Source organism: Megalopta genalis, chromosome 3 (assembly GCF_051020955.1).
Source record: "Megalopta genalis isolate 19385.01 chromosome 3, iyMegGena1_principal, whole genome shotgun sequence".
NCBI lineage: Eukaryota > Metazoa > Arthropoda > Insecta > Hymenoptera > Halictidae > Megalopta > Megalopta genalis.
The window spans coordinates 29377084-29398828 of record NC_135015.1 but is presented as its reverse complement, the minus strand read 5'-3'; the positions used below and the strand labels follow the sequence as shown (position 1 = coordinate 29398828).

General features: G+C 35.3%; 1 protein-coding gene and 1 long non-coding RNA gene across 6 annotated transcripts; one reads left to right on the top strand and one right to left on the bottom strand.

Annotated features, from left to right (window-relative positions):
- Position 1: 1 nt before the first annotated feature.
- LOC117221996 (uncharacterized) lies at positions 2-2314 on the bottom strand. Of its 5 annotated transcripts, none has more exons than XM_076520529.1 (5): positions 1383-2314; positions 994-1221; positions 744-913; positions 404-627; positions 2-336 (listed from the first exon to the last, which is right to left on the bottom strand). In XM_076520529.1, the coding sequence occupies exons 2-4, from the start codon at positions 1041-1043 to the stop codon at positions 563-565; spliced, it is 285 nt and encodes a 94-aa protein (XP_076376644.1). In that variant the 5' UTR covers positions 1044-1221; positions 1383-2314; the 3' UTR covers positions 2-336; positions 404-562. The 5 variants fall into 5 exon arrangements, with proteins under 5 accessions (XP_076376644.1, XP_076376646.1, XP_076376648.1 ...); XM_076520531.1 differs by having other exon boundaries at positions 1517-2314; XM_076520533.1 differs by having other exon boundaries at positions 786-913; positions 1383-2295.
- LOC117222061 (uncharacterized) lies at positions 1852-5003 on the top strand. Its single transcript, XR_004490609.2, has 3 exons — positions 1852-1979; positions 3186-4021; positions 4485-5003. It is a non-coding gene; the product is annotated as an uncharacterized LOC117222061 (long non-coding RNA).
- The last annotated feature ends 16742 nt before the right edge of the window (positions 5004-21745 follow it).

Here is a 21745-nt window from a genome sequence, read left to right as displayed (position 1 = left end):
GTAGTGTGTTCGTTCTTTATTTCTTAAAAAATATGTACCAAATAAATCAGTTTCGATCGAACGAAATCGAGACTTACAGGCTAAAGTATCGTGCATACAGGGTGTCCCAGGTTTGAATGTTCAAACTTTGGGGCCCTTTCGCGTGGAATTGATTTTGTCCCCTAACGACAACGCCATCCCCTGACTCTTCGCTCTGATACGAATATGGCCGACCACCAGGGCATCCGGTTTGTTTAATGGTTTCTCAATGGACATATTCGCTAATGCATCCTCGACGAATATCGATTTTGCGCACATATTCGTCCGGAAAGTCATTTATATTAGTCCGGAAAGTGCCTGAAATATCGGAACATGTCGCAGTTACACTCCAACTTTCCACATAATCTAAATAAAATGAACCTACCTTTTCCAGGGTCAGACTGCGCATGTTCGTGGACTTCAGTAAATGGGCAAGATACTCCCTCAAATCCGATAACGTGGTATTTACAGATACCTTATTCTCCCATTCGAACTTTGTCCACATCTGCCGGAACTCCGCGTTGGTACAGGCTGCTGGGACTATCTAGTCCATGATGTCGTTCAGTACTACGACACTCCTGTCAGGCCCAGCACCGGATACATCGTAAACTAGAAATAATTAAATAAAATTAGGAGGCATTCGAAGGCATCCGAGATTTTGTTCTGTTATAATAATTTCTTCTACTTAAAAGCTTGAAATTATGAATGTCCAACTGAATAACTACACCTATATTGCCAAATATAATTCCGTTTTCTGTGAAGGTTACTTTCATGTTGGCCTTGATGCTCGCAAAGTCTCTCTGTGAGAGCACAATGGGCTGTGGCCTCTCCACGAGTTTCAGGTCGCCCATCGTTGCTAACTCCAGAGTGCAATTCTAAAGGGTGACCTCGCCATCTGGAGAAGTTTTCAGCATTATCTCCCAAAATATTAAAAGAAGCTTTTTGATTGTGTGATCTTGCAGTGGCAGGACAAACCTGATGATGGTCATCAGAAGTCCCGGCAGACGTTCTTCACTCAGGATCATGTGGATGGTCTTCTTCAGGGCTTCAATCTTCGTCTGGGCATCGCCCTCCTCTAGATCCAGCTTCAACTGGAGCTCTGTGTCGGTTGGAATGTTAATCAACGTATAACAAGGTTGCTCCGCGATGGTGCACACTTTCGTTACTGCTGAACAATCTACCAGGGAGACTTTCTCTTACGAACTGCAAATTAAAATCGCATTAAATGTAGCGAAAATCCAACTACTTTGACTGTTTTATTTACGAAACCGGTGGGCAATGAGGTTATGTTGACCTCGGATGTAGGTTTCGTGTGTCATTCGAATGCTATGGTAATCGCATGGATATTGTCGTGTTCGATGTACCTGATCACGATAAAAATGAAAGACGACGATATCTTCCCCATGGTCAACTCTCTCATGAGGGAGCTGCGTACGCGAAATGCTCCGTACCCTCAATTATAATATTTCACTGACTCGTTCGCGGACTTATGCGTTACCCGGAACCGTGCTGTTCTGACCGGACTGTCCTGGCCGGACTCTCCGAACTGACTACCCTGTTCCATCTTTGGGCGGCCGATTTTTGCCACTTATATACGTTCGGCGGAACCTCGTCTTCCTTTGTCCAAGGAGACGGTTTCTCCTCAGGGTTTTCCCAGGTAGCCCTGTAGCGGTAGGCGGCCGGTAATTATTTTTCAGCAACATCTGCTGTACACGTGGGGTTGTCAAAAAAGGTTACTAAAATCCTTCTCGACTTGCAACGGCCAGGGAAAGTTTATTACTTCGTCCTTGGCCTCTGCAAGCGAATCCGCTAACTGTTATTCCGTCGCCGGCCGTGTACCGCCATAAAAATGAAAGTTTCTTTAGGCGGGCGCGTAGTTGCAGCATAATGGCTGCTACACTGACATTTATACACAAATCCGGAAACAAGGGACAAACATACGTGTCAAACCCCTACATCAGGTGACTAGTACTGAACCAAGTTTAGGTTATATTATATGTGTGTCTGGATATGTGTGTTATGTGTTAGGTTATATGTATATGTATAGGCCACCGTCCATATCTTCCACATATGTAGAACACTTTGAAACTCTCGCGTTGTTTGTTTCGTAAAATTTCCATCAAACAATGTCGATTAGGCAATTTAACTCTTCCAATCTCTTTCTCTATCTCCCGCCACTAATAATACAATTTTAAACTTAGCTCCGATCAAAAAAGAATTCGTTATCAATTCCATATTCTATTAAAACGAACACAAGGTACTCTAGAATGAAAATGTTCGTGCAGTAAAAATTATCCGACACTCGATTATCCAACATTGTTTGATTACAATGTAATTGTAGTTCTATCTGCTCTGTTCTGATTCCGATTTAAAATAGAAGCGTAGTCTAATTATCTGCTACCGTTTTGATCCTGTGCGTTTCTACAGTATTTAATTTTTGTTTCACAGGAGAATCTAATAACTAATGAACATTTGAGCATACGGAAATATTCAGAAGACTCTCCTGGATCTGTCTCACGAGAAGAATTTTTGTTTATCGTTGAAAATGAAGAGTATAAATTATTCTTACTGCGTTTTTTCATAATCATTGGCTGTATAAATATAGCGTTATTACACGAATAATTATTACTGTTTTTCCAAAGGCTTTGTTTAGTGGCGCCATCTGTAGCACTATCACAGTTATCATTTGTGGGTGATTTTGACGAATAGTTTGAGCGTTTTGCCGCTATGTGTATTGGCGCTACTTTGATATTTTCAGCAGCAGATAATTCATGCCGGAATTTCTATTGCGTCTTATGGAAGTTGCGGCAAGGATCATCTGTGCTCCATATTTACAATAACAAATGACCTTTTCCGGCGTGATATCAATTCAGGAGATTCTTTTGAACACTTCTATGCCCACAAAATATTAACTGAACCCCTAAATTGTCACGTTTCATACCATTATTCTTATTAAATTTCATTTTATTTTAACTTTTATTAAAGTTAAAATAAAAGTTAAATACACAAATTTTCGTGCATTTTTCTAAAATTAAGAGAATCATTGTCGTCAGCTAATAATAATGTCATTTCCACTTTATCTTCATTACGAGGAAACTTTTAGTAAATATTGTAAGTTCCCACTTTATGCGAATTCATCTATTAAAACTTTGCCCGAATTGTTACAGATTTCAACAATAACTTTCGACAAATGCAAGGAGACAAGCGTAAATGTAATAATTCAACTGAGACGCTACTGACCCAGAAAACAAACTGAACGGAATAGACCTTAACTGGTAGCAACTATGAAGAAACGAATAACTTCGTTTGCGAATTTCTGCGCGGGAAAAATCATTACGAAAAAAATCGTTAAAAATTAAAATCATTAAAATCACGAAATCGACGATTTCGTACGTACAGAGAATTATCGGCGTTAAGATATTTGTTTACATGCACACGTACGAGTCTGTTCACCGAAACCGCGGGCATCGCATAAATGCACCGTCATTCCGCTCGAATATTTCGAACAATTATCCTGAGTTGAAAACATGCGAAAACTTTTCCTCGTTGCCATGCAAAATGCTCGATTTTTGCTCTCGGCCAACTATCGCTGCCGCGATAAACTCTTGATCTATTCGAACGAACTATGAAGACCACTTGCAGTCGTCGGCATGCACATCTTTTTTTTTCGGCTCGTTCAATAAGTAACATTATTTGTTTGCGACGAACTTTGACCCGGGGGAAAAATTTCCGGTGGGTCATCGACGACCCGCGATACGATCCGTCTCACTCCGTTCATCGAACGTCGTCGTGGCAGGCGTCTCGTGGTAGCCGAGTGTCGCCGCGCTTCCTCTAGATCGCTGCCAACGCGAAATGCAATAAACACGATTGCACAAACTGCCGAGATTTTAATAGAAGACCCGTGGCATTTGTATCTCGCTCTGTACACCGTACCATTGCCTCGAGAACTCGCGCAATGTGAAATCTTTAAAATCTCATCACACACACACACACACAAATCAAGGTAATCTATTCTATCTATATATTCTAATATATATATATATATTAGATTATATTAGATAGAATATATAGATAGAATAGATTATATTAATGTATATATATATATATATATATATATATATATATATATATATATATATTAGAATATATAGATAGAATAGATTACCTTGATTTGTGTGTGTGTGATGAGATTTTAAAGATTTCACATTGCGCGAGTTCTATTATATATTATATATATATATATACATTAATATAATCTATTCTATCTATATATTCTATCTAATATATTCTAATATACATTAATATAATATATTCTAATATATATTAATATAATATATTCTAATATATTCTATCTATATCAAGGTAATCCATCTCTCAAATCAAGCTTATCGGTTTTATGGGAACCAGTCGATAAAAATAGAACAATACTATTGTGTCTCTTTTAGACGTTCTCTTTATTTTTGTAGCGCTCCCTCAATATTGACAACCATAATGAACGATGCTACGAGCTATAACAAGCTCAACGACAAACGCATCGCCGCTCCCATTCAAAACTCCGAAGCGCGGCCTCAATGGTACACACCGCGACAAAACTGTAGGACGCTGCCGAATTTCTAGCGTTTCTTAAAAACCACGGACGTGCACAATGTTTTTGTATATGAACGTATACAGAATATCCCTTTTGTAGTAACATATGAGCCGTTTATTTTGAAAGTGGCATAAGTCGCTTTACCGTAAATGAAAAGTGGTGATTTTCTAATGTTTATACGAAATTATTTATACTGAGAACAATATCAGTATCCCGAGATAACAAATGCAAGTAAATCTTCTCGAAAGTTAGCATCCATATTTTTAAACGTGTTAAAACGCAAACCCGTAAATATATCGACTTAAAAACAAAGTGACTTATGCCACTTTCAAAATAAACGGCTCATATATAAAAATATATATTTAGTATTTATAAAATATATATATATATATATATATATATATATATATATATATATATATATATATACTTAGTATATATTATAAATATATATATTATATATATTTAGTATTCAGTATTTGTGCTGTTTTATAGTAATGGTGACAGTTTATAAAAAAACAGGTGCGACAAAATTATAAGACAAGTTGAGTTTTCCATAAACAATCAACACATAGAATTCTTTCTGTTACCTTGTAATAATGTGAATTTCTACCCTTCCTTTTTACCACTTCCAACATTCTTTGAGGTGAAGATTTATACAATTTATTAAAATTGTGTTTTGTTTCAAATTCTTCCGTACGTATTTTCAATACATCTTTTTAATTCTTCTATGGCATTAAACTGTTTTCCCCTTGAGTATACTTCCTCAGCTGACATTCCCGAACAGTTTTCAATAATAATCAAATCCTGCAAATCTTGCTGGCCACAGTAAAATATCCATATTTTTATCTTCGAAATAAGCTCGTGTTATTCTTGCAATATGCACAGCTGCGTTATCATGTTGAAATACTTTTGCTTAGCTATTTTTAGTGCATACTTCGTATATCCACGTACGTTCTACTATCCACTTTTTGTATTGGGTTGGCAACTAAGTAATTGCCGATTTCAGTTATAGATGTCTCTCACTCCCATTTTTATGATATCCGTAAATGTTATATTATAAAATTATTATTATTATTATTATTATTATGTTATTTTTTATAATCCGTGAATGTTAGCAACTGGACAAATTGAATGCAATGGTCAAGGAAAAGCGACCAGAATTGCTCAATCGTAAAGGTGTCATTTTCCAGCAGGACAATGCTAGGCCGCACACGTCTTTGTCCACTCGTCAAAAATTGATAGATATTGCTTGGGAATTGATGTTACACCCACCATATAGCCCTGATCTCGCGCCATCGGATTACCACTTATTTCGATCCCTGGACAACTCCCTTCGTGGTAAAACGAAGCGAGCGTTTTTCGTAAAACGAAAAACAAACGAATAAATTTCAATAACTTATTTCAATAAATTTGCTGACATTCGGCGCAACGTTTCATTAAATTTCGTCGAAATTTCAAGGCTCGTTGAATATTTCGATGAATGTGTACAATGACAGTGTACAATTTTTTTTTTTTTTGCTAATTCAAGAGCCTCGCAAAGATTTACTGGCCGCGTGAATTGATGTCGCGCGTAAAAATTCCGTGTAAGTAGCATTATAATTTACCGAGCAAAAAGGAGCCGCGTAAATTGAGGGACGGGTGTACTGTATGCTCGCAGGATGTAAGCGGGGGCCCTTTCCATTTAAGGAGCAATAAAACCGCAAAAAAGGTCGTAGATCAACTTTTCGAAGGCCGCTGTGAAGAAGAGACTTCCTGCTGTAAGAGTTCGTGTCGCGACAAACGCGGGAAAAGGTTTCTTGAACCGTAGGCTCGTTTTAATTCGTCAAATTTCAACAGCGAGAATATTAACAACTGTAGAAATAAGGAACAAAGGTGTCGCTGAAAATATATTTGTTAATAACAAATTGTAAACACGTCTTCGTTGTATGGCACTCTCGCGCTCGTTCCTCTTTCATGCTTCGTACAAACGCGCACGCGTACACTCCCCTCCAAAAGTATTGGGACACTCGCAGAAAATTAAATAAATTCGAGAAACCCCGATGGGAAATTGTTATAATTTCTTCAATTCGTTTCAAACGAATAATTGTATGTGTATAATATTTATATGTTCTTTTACACTGTAATAAAAATAAAGTCAAACTTATAAAAGAAAATTAAATTTTCTTCTCCACGATTTTTATTTACTTCTTGGACTAATTTTGACATCCGTTTTATTTGTTTGTTTATCATTTCTGATCCAATTTGGTTGCATACACGGTGTGGTATGTTCCATAATTGCCAAAATGCAATGTCTCTCACTCCCATTTTTATGATATCCGTAAATGTTTTATTATAAAATTATTATTATTATTATTATTATTATGTTATTTTTTATTATCGGTGAATGTTAGCAACTGGACAAATTGAATGCAGCGGTCAAGGAAAAGCGACCAGAATTGGTCAATCGTAAAGGTGTCATTTTCCAGCAGGACAATGCTAGGCCGCACACGTCTTTGTCCACTCGGCAAAAATTGATGGATATTGGTTGGGAATTGATGTTACACCCACCATATTGCCCTGATCTCGCGCCATCGGATTACCACTTATTTCGATCCCTGGACAACTCCCTTCGTGGTAAAACTTTTAACGATGATGACGCTGCAAAATCTCACTTAACTCAGTTTTTGGCCGAAAAGGCTCTGACTTTCTACGAGCGTGGAATTTTCAAGTTGTCAGAGAGATGGCGAAAGGTCATCGAACAAAATGGAAAATACATTACAGGTTAAACTTCATTCCAAGTAAAAAAAATTTTTATTTCACTGAACAAATCGGCAATTACTTAGTTGCCAACCCAATATAATTCCGTTCTTTTATGTCAAAATAAAATTCTGTCTCTTGTCATCGATATTTAAGCATTCAACTAAGTGCAGGCATGCAATAAATATAAATATAATAACATATGTACATATAATAACAATAAATATAAATTGTCTCACTGAATGTAAATTGTCTCTTTTCTTCTTAAAAATTATAACAAATTTGCCGAGCGTGTCATAATGCTCGTGTTTTGCACGGAAAATAATTTTGAACATGTGCGCAATAATATCCTGGAAAAACTGAACTTGCTCATGTTTGCTAAAAAAAAAAACAACAGATTTTTATGTTTTTAATGGCTGATTTGCCCAACAGCGATCAAGTAATCACAGCTACATTTGCTGATGACGCGACCTTCTTGGCATCCTATGCGGACCCTAGCATGGCCATTGAATGCCTGCAGAGTCACGTTAATATCATCGAAGAATTGTTCGATAAATGGCGCATTAAAATCAACGAAACTAAATACGTGCACGTCGCCTTTGCCTTACGTAAAAACAACAACTGTTTGACGGCAGTATTTAACGCTAGATTTACGGAGCACAAAAAACAACTGTTTTATATTAGTTTATAAAAGCAACGATAAGACATTTATTCTGATTTTTAACAAGTGTTATTGTAACATTTGCCGTAAGTAACATATAAATTGAATAAATAACTCATAAATGTATCTTTACGATAAAAATTAAATATATATATATTAAATATATAAATTAAAAAATTAGTAATCCGTCATTTTTACGGTTTCTGTAAATCTACTGTTAATGACACTCCTATTGCACAACATAAACAAGCTAGGTTCTTTTGGAATGATGCTTTAAAAGACTGACATGGAAAGACAACATTATATCCAAACGTAACATCTTAAATGGTATAATTAAAAAATATTACTGGTTACTTCAGTTCAACCTAAATCTAGACAGCAAAATTGTAATATACAGGGTGTTCCAAAAATGTCTCGCAATCTGGAAGTGGAGGATTCCTGTGGTCATTTGAAGTAACTTTTTCCTTAGCGAAAATGCAATCCGTGGCTTCGTTTACGAGTTATTAACGAAAAACAGTGACCAATGAGCGACGAGCTCGACTGGCGCGAGACGGCCGAACCAATGAGCGGAACTGGGCTTTGTGCGCTCGTCGGCTGGCCCGCCTCGCGCCAGTCGAGCTCGTCGCTCATTGGTCACTGTTTTTCGTTAATAACTCGTAAACGAAGCCGCGGATTGCATTTTCGCTAAGGAAAAAGTTACTTCAAATGACATCGAGATTGTGACATTTTAGGGACACCCTGTATAGATTTAATACTCAATAGTAAAATCTAACAAGTAATCTAAACTACACTCCATGCCATTATCAAGTCAGCGGAATTACTTATAATTCCCTTCGGAAATTGATTGTAATTAAACATCATAATAAAAACAGATGTTTTTAACGCAAAAGTGATAATAGAAGTGTATCAACTCAAACAGAAATATCAACTGCATTCGCTAGAGAGACTTCTCAGATGATAATAATCAACTTTAATGAAACCTCCGGAATACAAATTTCGAAAAAATATCGATCCGTATTTTTTACAAAAAAAATTTCGAGGTTTGCAAGTAACAAACATTATTTTCATGAAAACCTTTCATTCCCCATGTCGATCATTGAATCTCCAATTATAATTGGGACCTCCAATTACAACACACGTATTCGAGAACTTTCTCGGTTGAAATTTGATTTTTTTGTACGATGAATTCGAACAATTCGCACGTTCTTTAAAACGAAATAACTTTTTTTATAATCGAATACATTTCGTTGAGATATCCGACGGATTAATTTACTAGATCATGGTTAAAAAAATTCTCAATCGATTGGGATGGCAAAGAAATTAAATAATAACGATTTCTCATCTTATTTATCGGAGCCTGTAACGAAAATTGAAAAAAAGCGTTTTGAAGTAATCGGTAATTTATACGAACGCTGAAAATTTTATCGACATCCGTTGACATTGTAATGAGTTGCAAACAAATTAAAGACTGCGAAATCTTGAGATTTCTCTCACAATTACCGGCTACGATTTCTGTGATCTTTGACTGTTTGCAGCTCATAAAGAAACATCGTGCAAACACAAAGAAACTTCGAACATGTCATCATTACAATATACACGTTAACGTAATTACTTAAAAATTCATGCAAATCCCTATTAAATCATCGTGTTTGCAATGATTCAGCGTAAATTGACTTGCACTTACTGATTTGTAAACAGAGCCGTGCAAAATTCACTCGATTGACGAATAACCAATAAGAATTACAATTCTTCGAGAAGAGCTTATACGAATGAGAATATGATTTTGACTCGTTATTCGCGAATGACGAATAGCTATGAATGCACCTGAAAAAAAGATCGTGAACAGAACAAAAAGGTGTTGAATTTCTTGAGCGTTGCATTCAATGCCAGCAATACTTCTCCAGACAGCCAAGTCTGCTTCGACCAAATACGTGTAAAACGCTTGGTAGTGGACTTTGCGAGCAAATATATGTCAATTTGGTGCAAAAACACTGCTTCTGACAGGAAGCAAGAAAGATGGAATTTCCGATTGGTTTCCTTGGCCGTTTGCTTTGGAGTCGCAGGTAAATTGGCATTTGCGAGAGAACGTTCTATGCGTCATTGCAATCATAGTATAATGCCGTGGAAGTCAATTATTTCTGCCCGCAACGGCAAATAATATTTTATTCGCGGGCAATTTATTCGCGAGCCAGGTAATGGCAACTATATACGGAAAAGAAAAGAGAAAAAGAACATTGTTCGCGAACGAAGCGAATCAATTATTTATTCGTTCGGAACGATTATCTAGATGAAAAAAGTTATTCGCATAACGATCGCCGCTCTGTTTGGCAACATGCGATATTTACCGGAACAGTAATTGGCGGGCCGGTTAAGAGTTGCCAATAAAAATAAATGAGATTCGCGAAAGAATCTGCCACGAACGCGAGCTGCGACGGCGGCTGTCCGGGGCACACCCAGGGCATTTTTTGGATTCCAGCGGGCGGCGTCGCGTCGGTCCGTTTCGATTACGTCAGACGAAATTAGCGACTAGACCATCATCGGTGCCCTCGTGTGCGCCGGCTAATTGCAAGCGTCTCGAAGCGACGCCGGAGCCAATCTTCAATTATTTCCCGTCTCTCTCTTGCCTACTTTTTTCGATTAACTTCTATTGCACCGGGCAACTGCATTCGTCTGCACACAAAGGGGGTCACACACGCGTTCTCAGCCCGCCGATCCCCCGGCCGCTCCGTCCCCGTCCCGCCACGTACGAGTTTCTCGGAGTTGAGATAATGATTGGAATCATCGTTATTGACCGTAAGCGTTTCGCGCTTGTCACGTTGCCCGGCGAGGCGGCTCCGTCTCTGCAGGGTACGCCGCCGCCGTCGGCCCCATTGAATCACAGATGAAATTTTGATGTACTCCGCCGGCTTTTAATTTCACGGTCGCAATTCCTCTCGCAATCATGCTTTACGACCGTCGGGCCCGCGCGAATCGTTTTCTCGAATAATTTTTAATTACACGCTGTAGAGTACGCCGACGCAATGTCCCGCCCGAACGATTCGCGTAGCTCCCGTTCGAAACTAACTATTCGCCCACCCACGCGCCGACCGACGGCCTCTTTACGCGGAATCGAATTTTTTGACCGGCAATTGCCGGAAGTGAACGGGAATCGAGAATTTGCTGGCGATCGAGAAGTTCAGGAGCGTTTGCGGAAAACAATTCGAGCGACGTCGCTTTTTGCCGAGTGCCGTGTGCGGCTTCTCTGCAGGAGCAAGAGGAAACGCCGACATCTTCGGTCTATTTTTACCTTTACGCGTAACCAAGACCGCGATGTTGCTTGAAAACATAAGGAAGCTTCTTACTTCTTGCGATAATAATACATGGATTTATGGAGAGGTGGGAATCGATTTTACGGAAGAGCCGGCGCGCGGCGTATCTTTGATGTAGACAGAGTAAATTTGCAAGCGGCGTAAGTGTCTAATTAACGCAAATTGCTTGAGAATTTCGAAGTATGGAAAATATAAAAATATATATATATATATAACTCTATAAATGAATATAATAATAATAAATATATATACTGTTATTATTTTGTATATTTTTTTATTTTATTTTATTATATATTACTTATTTCTTTTATATTTTCCATACTTAACTATATATACGTTATATTATTATACATATTATATTTATTGTTATAATAGTATAATAATTATATATTAATTATAATTATAATATATAACGTTATAATATTATTTACATTAAATATAATATATATATATATATATATACATATATATTATATTTAATGTAAATAATATTATAACGTTATATATTATAATTATAAAAAAATAAATATAAAAAAAAATATAAATATATATATATAATAATATATAACAATATAATAATAATATATAATATAATATATATATATATATATAATATGTTCAAAATAAGTAAATAAAATTGTGGAGATATAAGAAGAATTTAATAACGTTTACAACACTATTTTCAACTTATCCGAATAATTGGAAGAAACAATTTATGTTTATTTCATTTCTGTGTCTTAGAAACGTACTGGAAAGTTTTTATTTTGCGTAAAAATCCGCAGTCTGATGATCAGTATTCGCTAAATTTGAACGTGTTTTACTCGAAACTGTGTTTTTTCAAAACGGCGACCATGATTTCTCAAAATCTACTTAACCGATCACCTTCAAAATTTAGTATACTTGTGTCTATCGTTCAAACTAGAATCAACAGAAATTTCTTACTTTTTATGTATTCTTTTTATATTCAAAGATATATCGTATTGAAAGATTAATAAGAAAAAAATCGATAATCAAATTCCAAAAAGTTACCATTTTCTCCATCGTCTACTTCTTTTCTTTCGTTCTAGTATCCTACTATATTAAGATATATAAAGGTATAAAGATCTTATGCGTTTTTTCTTTCGTTTCAGAGAAACGAAATGACCGCAACCATGATCATCGTGGAACGATCCTTCTGACATTTGAGCCGTTTATTTTGAAAGTGGCATAAGTAATTACAGTAATTACAGTAATTACTAATTACAATTGAACGGTATCTTTTCATTTAAAAAAAAAAAGTGACTTACGCCACTTTCAAAATAAACGGCTCATTTAACTGTGTTTGAGAGTACAGTAATTTCGCTCTAATTCGCGCTTAGATTGCGCAGAAAAATGGACAATTTTGGAAGAGCAGATACGATTATTCAATTCTTCGCGGCTCGTTTTTATAGCTGTTGACAATTGCTAACTAAAAAAACAATCCGCAAGGCTCGAACAATCGTACCTCGTCTTCCGAAATTGTCCATTTTTGTGCTCGATCTCAGCGCGAATTCGGAAGAAATTACTGTAATCACTTCCTAAAAATTACGTATGAAATTTCATTTCGGTGCACTGAATCTGTTAAAAAATTATTTAGTTCCGCAGAACCAAACTACAGTAAATTCTCCCTAATTTACTCAGAAATTGTGCACAAGAATGGACAGTTTGGGAAGAGGAGGTACGATTATGCCAGCATTGCGGCTGGTTTTTATAGCTGTTGACAATCGTTAACTTAAAAAACGAATAATCGTATCTCCTCTTCTCAAATTGTCCATTTTTATGTACGGGCTCGGCGTCAATTAGGGCGAATTTGCTATATTCAGTGCCACCGTTTTCAATATTATTTTCGAACCGAAAGAAATTTGTGGATGTTGTTGAAACATGCGCAAATAAATCCAGTAAATGCGACTGCAAAACGCGTTACGCTTTCTTTACAAGATCTTCAAGGAAGTTATAGGAAAACACATTGTGGCGCACTTCGAGATTGGTAAGCAAGTTTTTGGTCAAAAACTCGACAGACGTTATCAATCAAGCACTGCATTCACCGGATATGGTCCCGCGTGACTTCGGAGAAGGCATTTTGAGTCGATTGAGGTCATTAAGGAGACTTCGCAGAAGAAGTTGAAGGCGCAATGTGTGCCTTCCTCAGTGTGCGAAGAAAATATATTGAAGACAGGGAGAAACGTTGGCGTACAGTGGCGGACAAAAGTATTTGCTCACTTTCTAAAACGCAATACGCAACTTTTTCAAAACTCGCCTAAATAATGACTTGAGTTTCTTTTTAAATGTTGAAGGAACTCGTTTAGTTTTACAACGATGAAAATTCTTTTTTTCGATTTTCCAAATTACTTGGAATGACAAGAAATATAAAAAAGAACTCTCGTTTCTTGACTTTTTTGTCGGAGCCTATAATGAAAATTTAAACAATGCGTTTTGTAGATCTTGGTGACTTACGCGAATGTTGAAAATTTTATCGAAATCGGTTGACGTTGTTACGTGTTGCAAAAGTATCGTAAAAATCGCAGTTTCGTCACGATTTTTTACATTTTCGATCAAAACCCGCAAGAAATCTGCAGATTTTTATATTTTTCAACGTCTGTTTCAACGAATTTCGATGAAATTTTCGGCATGCATGCAAATTACCGAGATCTGAATGCAAAACGCGTTCTTTAAATTTTCGTCATGGGCTCAGATAAAAAAGTTGGAAAAATTCAAGTTCTTTTATCTTTTTTCATTCCAAATGAAAGAAAGTGTTTTAGTTCAGCATTTTACATTAATAAACTGTGGATGTTTATGCAAAATTTATATGTCGAAATATGCGCAACATGTGCAAAATTAATGCAGAATATGTTCAGGAATATCAACTATATAAGGTGTTTATTTTATCCAGCACATCGAAATATCTCCCGCGTTTTTTGCCGATATAAAAAGATACGTCTGGTCAACTATGTTTAGTTCAAATCTAAGAATATTATAATTCATGTTTTTTTTCTCTCGAGGTCATTTTTTTTAAAGTATCATCGTTAGTTTTTACAGATGAATCCCTATTTTCCGAAGGTCATAGTGTCAGAGGTCGTTGAACTCGCCTTGACGCGAGCCTCGGATCTAAACAAACAGCGATGATCTTCAACGCTGGACAAAAATTTACCTCGAGAGAAAAATATGTATGATAAATAATCATAATATTCTTAGCTTCGAACTAAACGAAGTTGTCCTGACGTATTTTTTTATATCAGCAAAAGTAACGAAGATATTTTAATGTGCAGGATAAAATAAACACTCTATATATGCAAAAACTATGAAAACCATATGCAAATTCTTTTATTATCCGCACTATTTACTACTTACTACTGCTACTATTATAACTGTACTTGCTACCATTTACTATGATTTGCATTACGATTTGTTACGATTATTCTTTTTATGTCAATCGGTGCCTTTCATCTTGCAAAATTAATTTAATGTTCTTTCAACATCACAGGATGCGATAGAATCTCATAGACATACTTTTTCCAATATATATATATAATATGTATATATATATATATATATATATATATATATATATATATATATATATATATATATATATATATATATACTGCTTTTACTTCATCTAGAGTTTCAGTAGTTTCACCAGTTAAGATGTTCGAAACATATTTTTTTGCAATAAGATGGAAAAACAAAATTATCCTAATCAGCTGAATATTTTAAAAAATATTCAACTCACAAGAGAATGTTTCAAACAAAACTAGTGCATGTTTTCACGTAGAGTATGATTCTGAAATAAAAAAATATAGTTCTATCATTAACGTGTTATAGTTCTATCTTATCATAACATTGAAAACGCGCACGCATTAAAAAAACTGATACCGCCATTTGACTCTCCACTCGAAATACTAAAGGACATGCGCCAGTTTGTTTTTCTTAAATCACTCGTCTACGAGATTTTTTGCGATCTCAACTCAAATGAGCACCCTGTATACAAAATATACAGAAATAAGACAGATACATGGAAGAAATATACAATATACGAAACATACGCGGTATGGAAAGAAGACTTTATATTTCTTTCTCGATTCTTTAACGATAAAACAAATTTCTGTCCGACTCCCATAAATGTATCTCTGTTCTATAAATACGTGCATTTGCATGAACACTCGCAGTCTGTAAATTAAACTAGTCCCTCCAGCATCCCCGAAAACTTCATGTCGTTTAATCCGGTTTTGAAATGGTTTTCAAAGGTGAACCGCGCCGCTGCGTCCGTATTGCCTCTGACGTGGAATCTCCTTGGAGGACGATCAAATAAATGTTTACGAATAAATAAGTAGTTTCCGTTTGATTTAAAAACCCGGTTACCACCTTTTTTACATAATGTAATTACTCCGTTATACGTTCGGTCGGCTTCAACATCCGGAGCCCGCTAATTAAACGCGATGCAAACCGCGCCGTTCTCGGACTTATCGAACTCGATCCGCAGAGAGCACAAGTGCATTTCAGCTGGCTTGAAGAAAATAAAGAACATCGCTCTGACCTAACACAGTTGAGCTGGACCTATGATACTTAACCCAGACCTAGGCTACTTGACTCTGACCTCGCGTACTTAAATCGAACCTGACCAGCCAAGTGCCAGATTCGACTCGCCTCTTTCAGCGATCGATGTGTCCTCGGAATTTCGATGTCGAGCTCGAGAGACCTCGCACAATCGACGACTGTCTCGAGAATGTACCCTCAACTCACGCGGAACGTAAGCGTTCATACCTGAATCATTAATTAATTTATTTATTTATTCATTAATTTTGTACAGGAAGGTGTCCATTATAACGCGAAACATACGCATACACCTGAATCATTAATTAATTAATTTATTTATTCATTAATTTTGTACAGGAAGGTGTCCATTATAACGCGAAACATACGCGTACACCTGAATCATTAATTTATTTATTCATTAAATTTGTACAGGGAGGTGTCCATTATAAAGTCGAAGAATACAGTAATTTCTCTCTAATTCGCGCTCAGATTGCGCACAAAAATGGAGAATTTGGGAAGAGGAGATACGATTATTCGAGCATTGAGGCTCGTTTTCATAGACTCCGATGGTCAACAATTATAAAAACGAGCCGCAATAATAATCGTATCGAATAATCGTGTCTCCTCTTCCCAAATTAACCATTCTGAGCGCGAATTAGGGAGAAATTACTGTACAGAAAGTTAGGATAGATAGGTGCAATTTAAATCAAAATTACTAAGATAACTGCGATTTCTAAAATTACTATGTTTATTGTTACTATATTATATTGTTACTATTTATTCATTAAATTTGTACAGGGAGGTGTCCATTATAAAGTCGAAGAATACAGTAATTTCTCTCTAATTCGCGCTCAGATTGCGCACAAAAATGGACAATTTGGGAAGAAGAGATACGATTATTCGAGCATTGAGGCTCGTTTTCATAGTCACCGATGGTCAACAATTATAAAAACGAGCCGCAATAATAATCGTATCGAATAATCGTGTCTCCTCTTCCAAAATTAACCATTTTGAGCGCGAATTAGGGAGAAATTACTGTACAGAAAGTTAGGATAGATAGGTGCAATTTAAATCAAAATTACTAAGATAACTGCGATTTCTAAAATTACTACGTTTAAACCTGTACAGTCTATAATAACTGGACCGCTGATTTTATGCATTTATGGCAAAAACGACTGACTGAAATATAAAATTATTAATTTATAAAATTCAGAAGAATTTCATAATTTGATTATTCCTCTTCCAACTTATCAAAATTATTAAAAGAAATAATTCATTTTTATTGAATTTCTGTCTCTAAGAATCGTCTTGAAAAATTTCTATTTTGCCCAAAAAGCCGCAGTCTAATAATAACGTTGCCAACTTATTGCGAGTAAGACGCCTTAAAGCCGGTTCGAAAGAGTGCAGCGGACGATTGAAAAAATCAGTGGATCGGCTTACAGTGTTTACATTAAAGGAAAGACGATTGAGCCCGGTGTTTTTAGCACAGCTCATCAAATATGAGAGGAACTAATCTAAATGCTAATGTAACCGCCGATGAGTATTTGTTAATTACGAACGTCTTTCTTTGATTCTGTATCGTGCCGAACTCAGCCTAAATAACCCGTTGCCGTACTTTGACGAGCCTGGCCCGTTGTGGATATTTATGGTTATAACCCGTTAAGTATGAATATTATACCGTTTACCTTGGCCGGGATAAAATTCTATTCTCTTGTCATCAATATGTAATACTCTCAATAAACCGATAGTTTGCATATAATTATTTATTATTAATATAATTAATAATTAATATAATTAATTAATATATATTAATATAATTAATTATTACCATCGAAACAGATCGAACGGTCGCTTTTTAAATAAACGTTATATCATTTTCCAGTTGGTCGCAAGTACAGTAGAGACTTCCTTATCCGGAGGTTTATTTTTGTAATATCCTGACACCGAAACATTTAATTGTCTAACAATTTCATTCAAGATCTCTGCTAGGAGGTGATGTATCTAAATACAATGGAGACTCACTTATCCGAAGGTTTATTTTTGTAATATCCTGACACCGAAACATTTAATTGTCTAACAATTTCATTCAAGATCTCTGCTAGGTGGTGATGTATCTAAATACAATGGAGACTCTCTTATCCGAAGGTTTATTTTTGTAATATCCTGACACCGAAACATTTAATTGTCTAACAATTTCATTCAAGATCTCCAATAGGTGGTGATGTATCTAAATACAGTAGAGACTCCCTTATCCGAAGGTTTATTGTTGTGATATCCTGATACCAAAACATTCTGTTATCTAAATATTTCATACGAATTCTCTACTAGGTGTGATAATGTATCTAAATAATATACAATGATTAGATAATATTGAATGTTTGGATACTAGAATATTGTAAAAATAAATCTTCGGATAAGGGAGTCCCTACTGTAATTACAATGATTAAATAATATAACGTTTGGATAGCGAAAAATTGTAAAAATAAATGTTCGGATAAGTCTCAAATGAAAATATTTTCTTCTTTATTTGCGGTTTGATCTCTTATCTAGAATCACCCCTTCATCGGTTGTATCGCCGATACTGGGACACCCTGTACAACATTCAGGCATTTATTGTAGAGTTATTTCTGAGCTTTACATTCTGCGCTATATTTTCTATATTTTTATATTTTTATATTTCTATATTTTATATTTTTATATTTATATATTTTATATTTTTATATTTTTATATGTATATTTCTATATTTTTATATTTTTGTATTCATATTTCTATGTTTTTATATTTTAATATTTATATTTCATATTTTTATATCTTTATATTTATATTTCTATATTTTTATATTTTTATATTTTTATATTTATATTTCTATGTTTTTATATTTTAATATTTATATTTCATATTTTTATATCCTTATATTTATATTTTTATATTTTTATATTTATATTTCATATTTTTATATTCTTATATTTATATTTTTATATTTTTATATTTATATTTCTATATTTTCATATTTTTTCGTGCCTGAAACATAGTCGGATGACATATTTCTTTGAAAAACTAACAGTAATAGTTAAGTGTAAAACAGTAACAATAATAAGTTCGTGATTTTAGTACAAATAGCATTATAAAAATTCCTTACATTTTTCCAAAGAAACGGAAGTACGGTTTTCGACGATTCTTGAAGTCAGGCGTGCCGAAATACAACCAATTTCAGAATGTTTGTGCAACAACGGTACAACAACAGGAAGGATCTTGAACAGAGTGAAATCCATATTACATCACAAAAATTTGCAATTGTTTAAACATAACCGTGGTAGTATACGTTGTTCATATTATTTCATTTATGTTTTCTTTTTTGTATAAATTTATGCACTGTTATTATACAAATTTCATTTCTTTTCTGTACATTAAAAATGTTAAATGTTATGTTTTCTTTTTGTATAAATTTATACACAGTTATTATACATATATAATTTCTTTTCTGTACATTAAAAATGTTAAAAATGTTATTTATCAACAGCAGTATCAGAAAACGTATTCTATATGGAATTTGATTGATATCAAGAGACGAATACGAAGCACGAACTAGTTTTCTTTCAAGGTCATCTATTCCGAAGATTTCGAGGTCATCGATATTGATTTGCATATAAGTGCATGTATTTTTTTTTTTTATTGCATCGTGAGACTCGAAAGGTCATTTGAAGTTCAACTCATTATGCATGTTTGAATATATTTTTACATTAACTGCACGATGCAATAAAAAAAAATTCAAGTAGCATACAAAATATTTTTTGTACACCCACAATTAGAGGGGTCCGCCTTATTTAAGTGAACCACCCTGTATTTAAATTATAATAAAAATAACATGAATTTTGTAAAAGAAAATTATATTGATATGTTTGCATTCAACGTCATCAGAAGGTCATGCTATACTAGGTCATTGAAAATTGTCGAAAAAAAAATATTTGAAATTTTTTTGTTGCACTGTATAGTCGATTGAAAAGTGATCAGAACTTTTGCTTAAAACAGTTTCATGTCAATTTATTGCGATTACTTGAAAAATCGTGGAAGGTGTTTCATGAAACACCCTGTATGAACTGTACATTAAATAAAGACAGAAATGTTTTAGTTTTATTTTGCGATAACTCCTCGCATGCAGTTGCGCTAAGTTAAATTGTTTGCACACGCACGTTTCTTTGAAAATACAGTAAATCCACCCAAATTGAACCTCAGCTTGGAAACGAAAATGGACAATTTGGGAAGAGAAGATACGATTGTTCGAGCCTCGCGGCTCGTTTTTATAATTGCCGATTGTCAAGAATTATAAAAACGAGGTGCAAGGCTCGAATAATCGTATCTACTTTTTCCAAATTGTCTATTTTTGTTTTCAAGCTAAAGGAAAATTAGGGAGAGTTTACTGTACCGAGTGATCTACAATAAATTCTCTCCAATTGTCCGTCAGCTTGGAAACAAAAATGGACAATTTGGGAAGCGGAGACACGATTATTCGAGTCCTCGCGGCTCGTTTTTATAGTTGCCGACTGTCAATAACTATAAAAACGAGGCGCAAGGCCCGAATAATCGGATCTCCTCTTCCCAAATTGTCCATTCTTGTTTACGAGTTGATGACTAATTGGAGAGAATTTACTACAATTTGTTTCGGCTGAACTAAGCTTCTCGTGATAAAGTGACAGCGGAAACGTCGCACGCAAGAAACAACGAACGAGGGTAAAATGTTTCGCCGTCAACAGCAAATAAATGTTTCGGAGGCTACTTCAGCAGAAGATGGTCAATATGGGTCTGGAATTGATGATTCCACACACACACACACACATGTAAACAAAAAATAAACATTTAAGAGCAAACATAAGTTAAAACTTTTCCTCCTCCAAAAACTTGTCCTCGAACAAACGATTTCTTTTTCTAATGAACATCTTAGTTTTTGTATCCTAAAAATCTAGCTATTTTTCATCAAAAATCAAAATGCTCATTTCGAACGCCTGCCATTTTGTAAAAAATCAAAATATCGAAAAATCCTTCGTTCAAGGACGAGTTTAGACTATCAACTAAAAAAATATCAAACAGAAAAATAACAAAAAATCATAGTTCATGATTTCAGATAACCTAAATGTATCCTAAAAACCTAGCTATTTTTCATCAAAAATCAAAATGCTCATTTCGAACGCCTGCCATTTTGTAAAAAATCAAAATATCGAAAAATCCTTCGTTCAAGGACGAGTTTAGACTATCAACTAAAAAAATATCAAACAGAAAAATAACAAGAAATCATAGTTCATGATTTCAGATAACCGTGGACCGAGCAAAGCTGACCACCGGAGAGCATGTTCTTTTGGAAAGCCCTCAGAGGAACAGCCATAACTTACACATTTCCGCACATTTTTAAATAAAAAAAAATATACAATCAGTAATACAAGTCCTGACCTTTCAAATAGAGAAACATTGCCTGAGAAAGGTTTTAAGACTTTTAAGAAAAAAATTCCTAGAGAACACCATTCTCCTTAACTCCCGACCGAGCACAACCCATTAATCCCGAAACGCAAAGTCTTAATGAGTCTTTACGAGAATTCTTCGCAGATACGAAAACAATATCACCGTACGGATTGAATGTAATTGACGTTCCGAATTCAATAGAATGACGCAGAAAAGCTTCCACAGAGATTAGGTAACTAATCCGTGGCGAGAACGCCTCCAGCAGCAATCTGTGCATACCAGGCAAATGTTCGTCTTTCGCCCACAGAGAATCGAATTCCTCATCCCGATACGTGACCAGGTGCGCGTCGGCGGGATCGACGAACGTTCGTTTTCACCTGTCCGCGAATTCTGGCCTCGCAGCATTTCCTTGATGACGGTATCGCGTC

Excerpts from the sequence above, each read along its gene's own strand:
- LOC117221996 (XM_076520529.1), bottom strand. The coding sequence starts at position 1,043 with ATGATCCTGAGTGAAGAACGTCTGCCGGGACTTCTGATGACCATCATC. Across the intron at positions 914-993 it reads CTTCTGATGACCATCATCAG|ATGGCGAGGTCACCCTTTAG; the intron begins GTTTGTCCTGCC and ends AAACTTCTCCAG. Across the intron at positions 628-743 it reads TTATATTTGGCAATATAGGT|TTTACGATGTATCCGGTGCT; the intron begins GTAGTTATTCAG and ends AATTATTTCTAG.